The sequence below is a fragment of the Aotus nancymaae genome, unplaced genomic scaffold (assembly GCF_030222135.1).
Source record: "Aotus nancymaae isolate 86718 unplaced genomic scaffold, 86718_ANA_hifiasm-v0.15.2.pri h1tg000036l, whole genome shotgun sequence".
In the NCBI taxonomy this organism is placed as follows: domain Eukaryota; kingdom Metazoa; phylum Chordata; class Mammalia; order Primates; family Aotidae; genus Aotus; species Aotus nancymaae.
In genome coordinates, this window is record NW_026988450.1 from 89,591,655 (window position 1) to 89,606,587 (window position 14,933).

Genomic DNA, 14,933 nt, shown 5'->3' on the forward strand with positions numbered 1-14,933 from the left:
ACAGCTCTGGCCAAGGTGTGAATCCCGATGCCTCAGTGACCAGCCCTGTGACTGGTCCTGTCCCTTTCCCAGACTTGTGTGCTCATCTGCAGAGTGGGGATCCTTCCTCCCTCCCTCCCTGCTCCCTCTTGCTCCCCCATCTTCCTCCCTCCCCTCTGCTTCTCTCCTTCCTTCCGCCTTCCCTTCCTCCTCCCTCCTTCTCCCCCTCCTCCCAGGCACCCATCCTGCCACGTCTCCCCTGCTGGCCCCATGGAAGGCCAGGTGGCCGGGAGCTGGGCCCCTCCCTACCTGGCTCAGTTGCTCTTCCCAGCAGGCCTTGTCTTCCCGGCTGAAGAGCTCCTCTGTGGGGGGAGGGAAGGGTCACAGGGGCCTGTCTGACACCGTCACCTCCACGCATTAGTGCTGGCCTGGGCTGACACTGCTGGCCTCTGCCCACCCTGGCTCTGTGGGTAGGGCAAGGGAGCTGGAGGAACGTGAGCCGGGTTGGCTCTGGGTTCAGAGAGCTGGGCTGGGCTTGTGGCCCTGCTGCCCTTACTGTGTGGCCTCAGGTGGGCTGGGTTCCCTCTCTGGGCCTTGGGCTCACTCATGGTGAATGGAGGGGCATCGCCAAGCATGGCCCCTCAAGAGTGGGAAAATAAGGCTTTGGGAGGGAGGCATTGTGAGAGTGGAGAGCTTTTTGGGAACTTTGGATCCCACCGCAGAGGGAGAGGCTGCTTTGGGGAGAGATCTGGGGTTCTCAGCAGTACCCCCAGGTGCAGAGGGACCTCCACCCAGCCTGCTAATCCTAGGGTGGGGTGGAGGGCAAGGCCAAGCCAAGCAGGGTCCTGCTTCTCCCCAGCCTTAGGGTCCAAACACCCCTGCTGGACCTGGGCCTCCCTGCAGGTCACAGGCCCTGCCACGCCCCAACCCCACCCCTCACTGTGGCTGCCCACCAACTCCTCCTGAAGGCTCTTGGCAGAGGGAGCTTCCCTCCTCACCCTCCTACGCATATCTCTAGATATGGCCTACACTGGCTGCCTCCTCCAGGAAGCCCTCCTTGATGATGGCCCCTGGGCAGCTGGTCCCTCTCCTCTCTGGGCTCCCCCAGTTGCTCTCAAGGTAGCCCTGGACCTCCCAGTGGGAAACACAGCAGCACGTGCTTGTGAATGAGTGAGTGAATTCATGACGGTTGGCCCTCACCTCTGTGTGGCTGGGGGCCTGGCACAGGGTGGGTGCTCGGTCAGTGTGCTCTTTTGTGTCAGCACCTCCCTGTACGTCCTTCCTCTGGGGTCCTCAGGCCAGCCCTTCCTGTAGCTTGGAGGCCGCGGCTATGGTGGAGAAAGGGCCCAGACACTGCAGGCGGCGAAGGCTGGGGGTGGCCGTGGCCTGCCATGCTGCCTCTCTGAGCTCCATCTCTTCCTCTGAGCGGCTTGTTTCAAGCCCTCACATTTTCACATGCCAGGGCTCATTTGAGTGCCTGCCTGCCATGTGTGGCCAAGGGAGGAGACAGAGGCAGCGGCTGGTCATGGAGTTGCTCAGCCGTGTGCCAGCGTCACACCTGTCCTAGGCCACTGACCGACCCTCCTCTGTCATCCTGGCTCCGCCCAGGCCCAGCTGTTGCAATACTGACAGCAGGAGTGGGTGAGCCATCGGAGGGGCTGGCACGGCTGGGCCTAGGTTGCTCTTTCCGGGGAGGTCCTGAGCACGGCCTGGGCCCTCTGAGGGGTGGGGGACAGTGGGGATCCTTGGTGCAGCAGCCTGTTCCCTCTCAGCATGAAGATACCTGATGTTGCACAAGTGACATGCAGCCCCTGTGCCCTGCCCGTGTGGGGCCTCAAAGTCCCCCTCTTGGACCACTCTCTATGACCTGCCCCATCCTGTCCGCAACCTCATGCCCACATACCGAGGGAGGACAGGACGCCCATCACATGCAGGAGGCTGCGGTGCGGGAAGACGCCCGTCAGGAGCTCCGTCTCCAGATGCTGCGCCACCACCCGCCACGAGTGCCTGCAGATGGCCACCAGCATGTTGCTGGCCGCGTCCTGGTATATGTCTTCCAGCTCCTGGGTGGGGTGGGAGCAGGCGAGTTGGGAGGTACATCAGAGCAGCTTGTTCCAAGCCTTGGCGTCTTCCTATGCCAGGGCTGGTTTGAGGGGCAGGATAGCTGCCACAGCCCATGTTTCTTTTGGTGGAAAACTGAGGCTGAGAGAGCCTGAGGCCATCCTGGTCTATGTCCTTTTTTGGAGCCCCTCCTCCTCCTCCTCCTCCCTGCCTCTGAGCCCCTCCTCCTCCCTGCCTCTGAGCCCCTCCTCCCCCTCCTCCTCCCTGCCTCTGAGCCCCTCCTCCCCTCCTCCCCCTGCCTCTGAGCCCCTCCTCCCCCTCCTCCTCCCTGCCTCTGTGCCCCTCCTCCCCCTCCTCCTCCCTGCCTCTGAGCCCCTCCACCCCCTCCTCCCCCTGCCTCTGAGCCCCTCCTCCCCCTCCTCCCCCTGTCTCTGAGCCCCTCCTCCCCCTCCTCCCCCGCCTCTGAGCCCCTCCTGCCCCTCCTCCTCCCTGCCTCTGAGCGCCTCGTCCCCTCCTCTCCCTGCCTTTGCGCCCCTCCTCCCTCTCCTCCTCCCTGCCTCTGAGCCCCTCCTCCCGCTCCTCCTCCCTGCCTCTGCGCTCCTCCTCTCCCTCCTCCTCTCTGCCTCTGAGCCCCTCCTCCCCCTCCTCCTCCCTGCCTCTGAGCCCCTCCTCCCCCTCCTCCCGCTGCCTCTGAGCCCCTCCTCCCACTCCTCTAGCTGCCTCTGAGCCCCTCCTCCCCCTCCTCCTCCCTGCCTCTGAGCCCCTCCTCCCCCTCCTCCCCCTGCCTCTGAGCCCCTCCTCCCACTCCTCTCCCTGCCTCTGAGCCCCTCCTCCCCCTCCTCCCCCTGCCTCTGAGCCCCTCCTGCCCCTCCTCCTCCCTGCCTCTGAGTGCCTCCTCCCCTCCTCTCCCTACCTCTGCGTCCCTCCTCCCTCTCCTCCTCCCTGCCTCTGGGCCCCTCCTCCCCCTCCTCCCGCTGCCTCTGAGCCCCTCCTCCCACTCCTCTAGCTGCCTCTGAGCCTCTCCTCCCCCTCCTCCTCCCTGCCTCTGAGCCCCTCCTCCCCCTCCTCCCCCTGCCTCTGAGCCCCTCCTCCCACTCATCTCCCTGCCTCTACGCCCCTCCTCCCACTCCTCTCCCTGCCTCTGAGCTCCTCCTCCCGCTCCTCCTCCCTGCCTCTGCGCTCTGGCTCATGCTCTGTGCTTGCCTGGACCTCCGCTCCTCTTAGAGCGTGCTCTGAAGCCTGGGTTCAGGCACTCATCCTGAACCTCTAGCCCACATCACCTCTCCTCCTCCTGAGCTCCTGGCTGCCCAGAACAATGTCACATTCTTTAATTCTTTCACCATGAATTCAGAACCAGAGGCCATGTTCCCGTCCAGGAGACCCAGGGCGTCAGCTGTTTAAGGGCAGAGCCCCGCTGCCTGTGACCCTGGCCTCCCTGACCCTGGCCAAGCCCCTATTGTCCAGGGGAGGGGCTTCTTCAGTAGGAAGGACCTGAGTGGGCCCCAAGGCTCTGTGGTCACACCCAGGCCCTTTCTCAACAAGTGTGTGGTTCCCTCTGGATCTTGATACAGTTTTGAATTCCACTCTTCTCGGTTTTCATGGGAGCCATAGGCGGCTTCTGTGGCTCTGAGGCAGGTGAGCAGGAGGCCTGCCTGCACTTAGGGGCTTCTGAAAGTGGGAGTTTCTGAGCCCTGCCATGCAGCTTGAATCATCACATGAAATGGATATATCATTTCTAATAAATGCTAAGTATGACTATGAGGGCTTCTCGTGAAGATGGTGATTGAATCTGATTTTGTTCTTTCAAAAACCCACATCAGCTAACAGTCCATTTAGCAGATTTTTTAAAAAGGACAATAGCAACCACACTGTGGAAGCAGGGAGCAGGCAGATGAGGGGCCTGACCTAGGTGCCACAGTGCCTGACGCCCCTCTGTGTCCCAGGCGGGGGGTAGGACCCACAGAAGTGTGCACTTCCTCTGGGGGCTGGAGCGGGGCTGTGGTATGTTTAGAAGCAGAAAATATAGACCGGTCGCAGCCTCGTTCATGAGGGACTCTGTGCAGGGGCCCCTTCTCATGAAGCCCCAGGAGGGCCTTGTCCACCCTCGGGGAGGCTGAGGCCAGACCACGCCCCTGAGAGTGTCCCAAAGCCCTCGCCTTCCCCGGGGCACTGCTCCCTGACCCCAGCTCCCCAGGATCCTCGATCTGTAAACTGCAGAGGCGCCTGATGGACTTGGCAACAGTGAGTGTGAGAAACACACGCATAGGATTCCGAAGCAACAAGAAACGAGGTAGAAACACCAGGTGGACGTGGCCCATGCTCCCTGTTCCCCGTCCTTCACACCTAGGGTGTCCTCACTCACTTCTCTGGGGGAGCTCAGGGGCCTGACCCACCTGCTGTCCACCAGCTGGGCGGTAACTACAGGCCAGTCCCTAAAGCTCTGAGCCTCAGCCTCTCTATCTGTAAAGGGGGCCACAGATCCCTGTGTGGAGGGTGTGTTGGCCACACTTGCAGGCCCTGTGCTGTTTGATGTCTTATTCCTAATACCCTCTCCCTGAGTTTGCTGAATTGTAGGGCTAGATGAGCAGCCGAAGCTGCGTACATCCCTGCGGGAGCATGGAAGTCCCGTTATGGTGCCCTGACCTGCTGCTGTCCCCGTAGCTCCTAGGGGACGTCTCTACTTGCTTACTTCCCACCACCGTGGCCCTGAAGGCGTGTCCAGATTGGCCTCTGTCTGCTTCCTGACCCCGGTGTGGAGCAGGCCTGCGTGGCCTGGCGTGGTGTGCTGTGCCTCTCGTTTCGGGGGGAGCTGTGGGTATGAACTTCTTGCGGTGGCGTTTGCCTCTGCATGACCCCAGGAGTGAAGACCCAGCACCACACAGAGGGTAAATGGTGCCTACTCCTGCTTCGTGGGGGCACCCCAGTGTGTGCGCATATAGAGGCGGTGTCCCCTGGGGCCGCCCTGGCCTAGTCAGTCTAAGCCATCTGCTCCCAAGCTTCTAGAGTGGAGACTGTTGGTGGCCGCGGCCAGATCTCAGACTGCAAGCTGGGGGCAGGGCAGGGTGGGTGGGGCGGTTCAGGTCCAGACCCCCAAGTCTCCTTCGACCAGGAAGCCAGAAGGTGGAGGCCAAGGGCAGAGGTACAGCCTGCGGACTGGGTTAGACTTGCAGAGGCCTCCCAGAAGCTGGGCTGCAGGCAGAACCACAGCCTGCTGTAGGGAGAGACCTCCTGGGGGGAGAGGGCTCCCCCACTTATGAGCCCTCTTTTGAGCCTCACCTTCCTGAAATGGGAAAGTGAGATGGAAAAGCGTGCTTGTCTGCTGAAGTGGCTGGGGTCAAGAACGCGAGTCACTGGACGGAATTGCTTGGTAAGCCACAAGGCTGGGCACACCTGGCATCACTTGGGTCCCCGGGGCAACCACTGGCATTCCCAAAACCCGTGGGGGATCGGCCCACTTGCTGGGGGAGGGGAGGCCCACTGTGGTCTTGGTCATGTCCTCCAGGGCCAGCTGCATGAGGGTTTTCTCCCAAGTCTCCTCCAGGACGTCACTGGCCCCGATGACCATCTCCAGGGTCTGGAACAGCTGGAACTTGTGCCTGCTGGAGATCTGTGGGTGGCAGAGCAATGGTGGGTTGGGGACAGATCAGGTCAGATGGTTCGGAAGATGTGAGCAGAGGTGTGGACGGGGAGGGTCCAAAGGAGCCATTTCTCTCTGCCACTCCATGGTCTGTGACTCCAGGCAAACCCCTCGGCTTCCCTACGCCTTAGGTTCCCCCCAGTGAGGATCAGGATGGCCACCTCATGAGCACATTCCGAGGGCGGTCAATGCATGTGGGTCCACTGTTCTCCCTCCCCACTCGGCCCATTTCACATATGAGGAAATTGAGGCTTGCCCCAAGTCATGTGGTTGTTCTATGCAGGACCCCGGGTTAGAGCCCCCCTTTGGGCCCCACCCTCCCCTCTGCCCCCTGTGCCTGCCCCAGTGGCCCAAGCTGCCCCCACCTCCGGGTTGTCTATGAAGTAGTGGTGGATGGCTTCCATCACCAGGCTGGGAGAGCCATGAGCCATGTTCTTGACCTTCTTGATGATGTGCTTCAGGCGGAAGGGATCTGCACTGCTCATGTCCCACAGCATCTTGAAGCAGACAGCTAAGGTGGGCAGGAAGGCATGAGCATGAGCACGCTGTGGGTAGGTCACATTGTGGCAGCAAGGCTGGGCGGGCAGGAGGGTGGGTCTGGGGATGGAAGGAGTGCTCTGAAAATGAGAACTGGGGAATGGATGCACGAGAAGTCTGGGACCTCCTGACGGTCCAAAAGGACTTTCTGGGGTTCAACCTAGGTAAGGAGCAGGAGCGCAGGTGTGTGAGCACATCCTCATTCACCATTCATACTCCCATCCGCCCATTACCCACTCCTCCATCAACCACCTGTCCATCCGTCCATCCGTCCATCAGTCCATCCGCTCACATGCTGTCTGTCCATCCTTCCATGTGCTAATCCACCTGTTCATCCATCTTTCCATTCACCTACCTGCCCATCCACCCAACACCCATCTATTCATAAATGTGTTCACCCGCCCACTCATGCATTCATCCCTCCCTCCCCGCATCCATTCTTCTTATATCCTTTCACCGTCCATCCAGTCATCCAGCAGTCAATGGTGTTTGAATAACGGAGGGGCCAGGCTTGGCCTGAGGTCCGAGGTGTGAAAGGGAATGGGAGGATGGCGGAGGGTGGGGTGTAGGGTGAGCTGGGCATTGCTTGGGCTTTGGATGGCGCCTCAGGAGGCATGAAGAGGCCAAGCCAGGTGTGCAGGGCTCTCTGCTGAAAGCTTCACCATGTCCACACCGCTTGACACGCTCAAGGTCCTGGAGTGGAGACTCCTTCTGGCTGTCATCCTCAGGGCTGCTTTTGTTGGAGGGACAGGGTGGGATCTGCTGGAGCCTGACCCCATCTGGGGCCAACCCACACCTGTCCTGTCTGAGCTGGGGCTGACGGTCACTTGCACTGCAGGCCTCTTCCATGAACACCTGGTTCTCCTGTGGCAGGAGTGCGGCCTGGCTGCTCTGCGACTTGTGGAGCAGGATGGTGGTGGGGTGTGGCCGTCTGTCCCTGAGGGCAGAGTCCTGGGGTACCTCCATGCAAGACGAGTCCTTCGGGGATGTGGAGACAGTGGGGGAGATTCTGAAATGGAGGAGGGGTCCTGGGAGTCGGCGTCTGGGTGCACGTGTTTCCGCATTAGTGTGGGGTGCTAGGTGCTGCACTGGCTTCCACTGGGCTCAGCTACATCCTTCCATTGTCTGTCCTTCCATTCAAGGGACTGGCTGGGCCCTGGGAGGAGGGCGGGGTCTCGAGGCCTCAGGGACACTGTTGAGTAGGTAGCATCACCTGCAGGCCTGGTGGGGCCTGGCCTCCCAGCAGGCATCCGGTTCTGAGGTTGGGTTTGAGACAGACATGGCTGGTGGGACATGGCAGGGCTCAGGGTATGGCATCCCTCATTCAGACCACATATGAGACTGCCCCGGTCACCCAGACCTCACTGGAGGAGTCCCCAAGGGAACTGGGGAGAACTGTGGGAGCAGTGAGAACAGAGCAAGGGAGATCCAGCCCCTCCAAGCTGATCTCTGCCTTCTCCTCCTCTCCTCCCTCCAAGCTGGCCTCTGCCTTCTCCTCCTCTCCTTCCTCTAAGCTGATCTCTGCCTTCTCCTCCTCTCCTCCCTTCAAGCTGATCTCTGCCTTCTCCTCCTCTCCCCCTCCTCCAAGCTGGCCTCTGCCTTCTCCTCCTCTCCTCCCTCCAAGCTGGCCTCTGCCTTCTCCTCCTCTCCTTCCTCTTCTCTTGCAAATGTGGGGAAAGCACTGCCTCAGACTGTGTTAGGGGACATAAGGGGCCAAAAGAGACCATGTCGTTTTTTTGGGGGATGCTGCCCAAGCCTGGTCCCCTGTCACGACTCCTGCCCATGGGCCGCTGGGGCAGGAACAGCCTCCTGCTCCACCCACTTCCTGAGCTTATTCATTTGTTCATTCTCAGTACCCACTTCCCAGGTGCCTGCCATGAGTGGGGCATGTTCTGGCATTCTCCTGGAATGCCTCAATGAATGAGATAAACAAAGTCAGAAAATTAAATCAGTGAATTCTGTGGTGCATTAGAAGCCAGTTCATCTTTCAATATTTTACCCATTCATTTGTCCCATCATGGGAGGGATGCATGTCAGATCATGCCACTCAGAATCTGCCTTGCCTCCCATTTCACTCAGAGTAAAACTCAAAGTCCTGAAAATGACATGTAAGACACTGATACCTCCATCCATGAGGGCATAACAAGGACTGGCTTCACCCTCCTGTCTTAAACAACTTGAAAATTGGAAAAAATATGCAAAACCATGATTATCAGACATCAGACAACAGCAGCACAGGACGAAGATCCCTGAAAATGGAAAAGCAAGAAGGTGAGCCCAACGTGGCCACAGCCAGCTGCCTGGGAAGTTTCCAGTTTGCAGCACAGGGAGAGGGAGCCCAATAAAGCCCAGTAGTCTCTCTGAGTTGAGGAAGTGGATGTGAAAGTCTGGGGGAGCCAAAGTGGCTGGAGTTTGCTGGGAAGAGTGACAGGAGAGAGTGGCACAAGGAGGAGAGAGTTCTGGGGCGTTGCGGAGGATCCCCTGCATCCCCCGTCTTCATCTGAGCTCAGTGCACTTGGCAAAACCATGAAGCCCCAAAAGGAGTAGAGGGAACAATCTTTGGAGCTCACACAGGGCTAGCAAGAGTTCCTTTTCTCACCAGCAAGAGTGGAAAAGCTGGTAATTCACGGGGGATTAGGTAGCGTGCTCTGGATGGTATGATCTCAGTAATGGGGGAAAAAAATCTGCCCTAAACAACACTGTTTTGGCTCTTCCTACCAAACTTTTAAAATCAAGCCTCAGAGGAACCAAACTTTTCAAGTAATTTAATTGTGTTCAAGAACAAACCTGAAGAATATTTACAAAGTACAGGAATATCCAGTACCCAACAAGGCAAAATTCATGATGTCTAGCATCCAATCAGAATTTGCTAGGCATGGAAAGAAGCAAAATATATGATCCATAATGAGGAGAAAAAAAATCAATTAATTGAAACCAACACAAAAATAATATAATTAGTAGACAAGGACAGTAAAACAGTTATAACTATAAGGTTGGTGCAAAAGTAATTGTGGTTTTTGCCATAATTTTTAATAATATATTTCTCATGTTCAACATGGTAGAGCAAAACATTAGCGTGGTAAGGAGAGACCTGGAAAACATAAAAAGATGAAGGATACATAGTTTAGCAGCAGATTAGACAATGTAGAAGGGCAGATGAGTGTACTTGAAGACACAGCAATAGAAACTAACCAGAAATGAAACATATAGAGAAAAAAGACTGGAAAAAATAAAGCAGAGCATCAGTGAGCTGTGGACCAACATCACATGGCATTTTGCATGTGGAATTTGCCTCCCTACAGGAGAAGGAAGGGGGAAAGAAAAAATATTTGAGGAAATAAAAGCTGAACATTTCACACATTTGATGAAAGTTATAAATCCACAGATCCAGGAAACTCAATGAATTCCAAGCAAAAGAAATACAAAGAAAACTACATGAAGTCACATCTTAAAAACAGCCATAGAAAAAAGACACACAAAAGGAATGAAAAATGAGAGCACAGTTCTTGTTGGAAACAGTGCGAGCCAGAGACAGTGGACAACATTTTAAAGCCCTGAAAGAGCGAAACAAAACAAAACAGCAATCTGTCAAGCTAGAATTCCATCCTAGAGAAAATACCTGTAAAAACGGAAGGTGATATAAAAACACTTTTCATATGTACAAAAGCCATAAGACGTTATCACCAGAAGTCCTGCACCATAAAAAATGTTTGAGAAAGTCTTCCAGACAGAAGTAAAATGGCAACAGACGGAAAAATGAAACTCCACAAAAGAATAACGAGCACTGAAAATGGTAAAAATGTAGGTAAATAGAATTTTTAGTTTTAAAATTTAAAGTAAAAATAATAATGCATTGTGGGTTTATGACAAATACAGAAGTAAAATATGTAACAAAATGGCACAAAAGCCAGGAGGGGGAAATGAAAGCGAAATGTTGGAAGCTTCTTATTCTCTAATGTCACTTGAAGGTAAACTGAGATAAGCTAACATGTATGATAGAAACCCAAAAGCAGTGACTAGATAATAAAACAACACAAAACAAAATATGTGTGGCTAACACTTCCACAAAGGAGATAAGGTGGATTCATAAAAATTACTCAATGCAAATAAAGGCAGAAAAAGAGAAAAAAATCACACAAAAAGAGATGAGACAAAGAGAAAACAAATTGCAAGATGGTCGACTAAAACCAAATCATATCAATAGTCATATTAAATATAAATGATAAAGGCACCAAAATCAAATAGCAGAGACTATCAAATTGAATAAAAAAGCAAGACCCACATGTACACTGACTATGCAAAGTCCACTTGAAATATAGTAGATACCAATTAATTAAAAGTATAAGGATGGAAAACAGTATATCATGCTAACATAAATATAAAGAAAATTGTGTTGTTATATTAATAACAGACAAAGTATATTTTAGAGTAAATAATATAACAGGGATAAAGAGAATCAGTTCATTAATCAAGGAGATATAAGAATCTTAAATGCTTGAATAAATATCATTTTCTTGTAGAGATCCCCTCTGTCTGTATTTTATTTTTGTTTTCTAGAGAGTCTTGATCTGTTGCCTCGCCTGGGGTGCAGTGGCACAAGCATAGCTCACTCACTGTAGCCTCAAACTTGGGCTCAAGAGATGATTCTGCCTCTGCCTCCCAAGTAGCTAGGGCTACAGGTGCATGCCACCATGTCTGCCTCTTTTTTTTAATTTTTTTTTATAGAGACAGGGTATCTCTCTATTGCTCAGGCTGGTCTTGAACTCCTGGGCTCAAATGATCCTCCTGCTTCTGCCTCCCAAAGTGCTGGTATTACAGGCATGAGCCACTGCACTGCGCCCCCTTTCTTTTATTTAAGGGATATCTATGAAAAAATGAAAAAATAAGCTGCAGACTTGGAGGAAGTATTTGCAAATCACATATTTGATAAAGGACTATCTCCAGAATATATAAAGAGCACTCAAAACAAAGGAAAACAAAACAGCACAGGCAGCCTAACAAAACACAGGAAGAAGCCTGGGACAAGGCATCAGAGGAGGCAGGCAGACGGCAAGGAAGCACCTGAAAGGTGCTCAGCATTATTCCTCATGAGGGAAACCCACTAACACCACAGTGGGCTATCACTACACACCTACTAAAATGGCCAAGATCAGAAACACTGGCAATACCAAGTGCTGGTGAGGGTGCAGAACAGCTCTGAGCTTTCGCGCGTTGCTTGTGGGAATGCACAGTGGCACAGCCCTCTTGGAAGGTAGCCTGGTACTTGCTAATAAAGTTGAATGTACACTTACATTCCCACAGCTCAGCTACCTGCTCCTAGGCATTCTCTCAAGCAAAATGACTACTGACTGAAATCTATACATAAACATTTATCGTGGCTTTTGATGGAAATAATCCACATGTCCTTCAACCTGGGAATGCACAAACCAACCATATCACATCCACAGTATGCTACTCAGCAACAAAAGGGGTGAATTCCTGCTAAACACAAAAACATGCATTCTTCAGCGCATGATGCTACATGAGGGAAACCAGACTCCAAAAGCTACGTGTGGTGCCATTTCACTTTCATGACATTCTGGAAAAGTGAAACTATACAGAGAGCAGGTCAGCAGTTCCCAGGGACTGGGACCTGGAGAAAGTTCACTACAGAGGCTGGAGGGGGTGTCTGGGAGATGGCGCTATCCGGGAGTCGTGTGCCCACCGCCATATTTTGTTTGTGGTGGTGAGTCCATGACCATATACATTTGTCAAAATTTGAGAGCTATATGCTAAAAATACTGAATTTTATCATCTGTAAATCATACTTTAATAGAAAAGACAAAAGACACATAACAAAAATGGTCTCTCTGCCCTCATTTCCTTCCGCTCTCCCTTGCTGATTCTACCCCAGTCGTGGGGCGCTCACACCATTGGACGCACGTCTACCTCCGGACCTTTGCGGCGGCTGCTGCTTCCGTCTGGGGAACACCCTTCCGAATCCGGAGGGCCGCCTGGCTCAGTCCCTCACCTGACTTTAGTGTTCGCTCCATTGTCCCCTTCGTCATGCACTGGTTGAAGACCCTGGCCCCACACTTCCCAGTCCCCGCCCCTCTTCTTTCCATATCACTTCCCGCCTTGTGCCACCATGTCGGTTATTTCCTGCTTCTGTTCTCACTGGCAGTCTGGAGTGTAAGGCATGCGGGCAGGGGCTTTATCCCTTTTGTTCCCAGCAGTATCCCCAACACCTAGAACACCTGGTCCATGTCGTAGGTGCTCAGCAAATACTGGCGGAATGAATGGAGTGCTTCAGTGAATACGGCCCCGTCCTGAGCTTAGACACAGCACTGTGACGGCCCTCCCCCTCTCCAGGATCCTGGCGGTCTGTCCCCCGCAACCATCACACCAGATACACTTCCCAAATGCATTCCCGTGGATCCTGCTGGGCTCTGCTTCCCTGGCCCCTCTGCCCAGAGTCTGTCTCCTCCTTTCTCTTTGTCCCCTTGCCAGAGCTATAGGAGGACATTGCCAGGCTGCTCCACCCCATAAGTGCCATCATACGGTGGGGGTTGCCTGAGAAATTGCATTTCTGCACATCGGAGCTTTGCTGTCCCAAGAGCTCCAGAGCCTGCATACTGGACATCATGCGGTCTGACACGTCTTGGCGTCTCAGGGCCAGAGCAGCTCTGGGGAGATTGTGGAATTCTGTTCTCTTGACCTTGAGTGGTCCACACACAGCTTGACCCTTCTGGAAAGCCGCCTCCTTCCTGTGGCCTCCCAGAAAACTAGCCAGTTCCCTGATCCTGGAAAGGGTGGCCTTCCAGACAAATGTGGCTGGGGCCGACTCGGAGTGGGAGTGAGGGTCCTGTTGGAGCGTGAGTCCAGCTTCCCCCAGGCACGGCAGCAGTCACAGCACGGGCCGCAGGCACCAGGGAGGCCCGTACCTTCCCCCTCCAAACCCATATCGCAGCCCCTGTGGCCTCCAGAGTTAAATGTGTTTTTAAAAATAGCAAAATGATGTGAACACACTATTAGCAAACATCTGCAGAGGAGTGCTCTCAGCTTAGCAGCAGCAGAAGCTACGGCAGAGGAGGCAGGCCTGGGGACATTCAGACGGAGGACTGCGAGGGCCCGAAATTCCTGAGTTCACAGGCAGGTACCGAGACACTCCCAGAATAGCCACTGTGTTGGGGATTGCAACCAGGAATCCTGCTCTGAACCCTGGGCCTGGCTGTGGGCCCCAGTCCCAGTGGACAAGTGCCTGGACAGCGGAGCCTGCTTTGGGTCCCCATAGAGGGGGCAGGCGGGGCTCTGGGCTGGGGCCAGACAGCTCTGACCTGCCTGTCGGACACAGGAAGGTGGAGATACCCTTCATGTCTGCCCGGGGTCCTGGGACACTGGGAGGCCCTGGAAAGCTGTGGTGGAAACTTCCGTTACTCATGCCCCTGAAATCGCTGCAGAAACACTGGCTGTGGTATCATCTCCGTCCTGCCGAATAGAAGCCAAGGCCCAGAGAAGGAGGTGGATGGTCTGTCCATCCGTTCACTTGCCCGTTCACACAGCAGGCCTGCAGGCGCTGATGGCGACACAGGCCATGGTCCCTCTCGCCGTCACACAGGTGCAGGCTATGCGGGCAGGGCCCTCACTCCGGGTTTATGCTTCTGCCCTCCCGACGTCCTCTCCTCTGACCTGGTGCCCACTCCAACCGCCCCAGGCTGCTCCTGGGGGCAGGACCCTCCTTCCTCAGCACAGGGGCCCCTGGATGGTGTACAGGGAGGCTCCCCTGACAGGTGAGGAGTCTGAGTACCGGTGGGGGGTGGGGGTCCCTGGTGGGGCTGAGCTGACCTGGGTTTTGGGGAAACGGCTGACGACGTCCTACCCGCCGGGGTGTAGCTGTGTGGCCTTTTAGAACGCTGCCCGTCCAAGGTTGGGGCACTGTGCAGACCCACGGGCACCCACCACTAGCTCCTGCCTCACAACCGTGGGCTGGCCGTGTCCCCGGCACTGGCCCTCCCCCGCCCTAGCCAGCCTGACCTCACCCCTGAGGTCACAATGATTCCAGCATCCAGCAACCCTTCTAGGGGCTGTCTGTGTTCTGGGGCAGCGGGCCTGCGTGTGTGCCTGTGTCTGTGCGTGCGGGCTCGGGCGTGTGTCCTCCAGGGGCCCCGGGCCTGCCCCTTCCTCCTCTGGGCCTCAGGTGCCTGCTGGGAGACCCGTGGATGACCCAGCCTGGGCCATTTGTTTCCTAGGCCCAGGTCGCCGTGCAGGTGGCAGGTTCCGGGGCTGGAGCTGTGACTCCCCCTCTGGGCCTGAGTCTCTGCTCCTGCTTTGTGCCGGGCTCCGCTCCAGGTGCCGGTGTTCGCCGCCTCCGGGGTCCTCTCCTGCCGAAGGAACCGGGATGGGGACAGCCTGGGAGCTCACCCTGTGGGTCTGGGCAGGCTGCCCCGAATCAAATACAGGCCCCTCTCCGCCGACCATGCTCCGGGAAGCTCGCCGCGCCTCACGGTGCACTCTCCCCACTGTAGAGCGCAGCACCACCGAGGGTCCCGGCGGCCCTTCCTCCTCTGCTCAGCGCCCTGGGATTGGGGCGGAGCTCAGAGAGGGCCGGAGCCAGCGGTTGGTCGCACAGCAGTCGGTGGTGGAAATGGGTCTCAAACTCAGGCCCACAGACCCAAGTCTAGGGTGAGGACGAGGCCCCTGGACCGGCGGCACCCCCTCCGCTGGGTGCCAGCCTGTCTGG

At 55.5% G+C, this 14,933-nt stretch overlaps 1 protein-coding gene across 1 annotated transcript in view; it reads right to left on the reverse strand.

The window, feature by feature from the left end:
* The window catches only part of LOC105706910 (maestro heat-like repeat family member 5), a 71,023-nt gene extending 56,352 nt beyond the window's left edge, over positions 1 to 14,671 (reverse strand). Inside the window, 7 exon segments of the mRNA XM_064384102.1 lie at positions 289 to 341; positions 1,883 to 2,042; positions 5,519 to 5,647; positions 6,043 to 6,188; positions 7,042 to 7,223; positions 14,039 to 14,128; positions 14,454 to 14,671. Coding sequence (XP_064240172.1) covers positions 289 to 341; positions 1,883 to 2,042; positions 5,519 to 5,647; positions 6,043 to 6,188; positions 7,042 to 7,223; positions 14,039 to 14,128; positions 14,454 to 14,671 — 978 coding nt within the window.
* Positions 14,672 to 14,933: the final 262 nt, after the last annotated feature.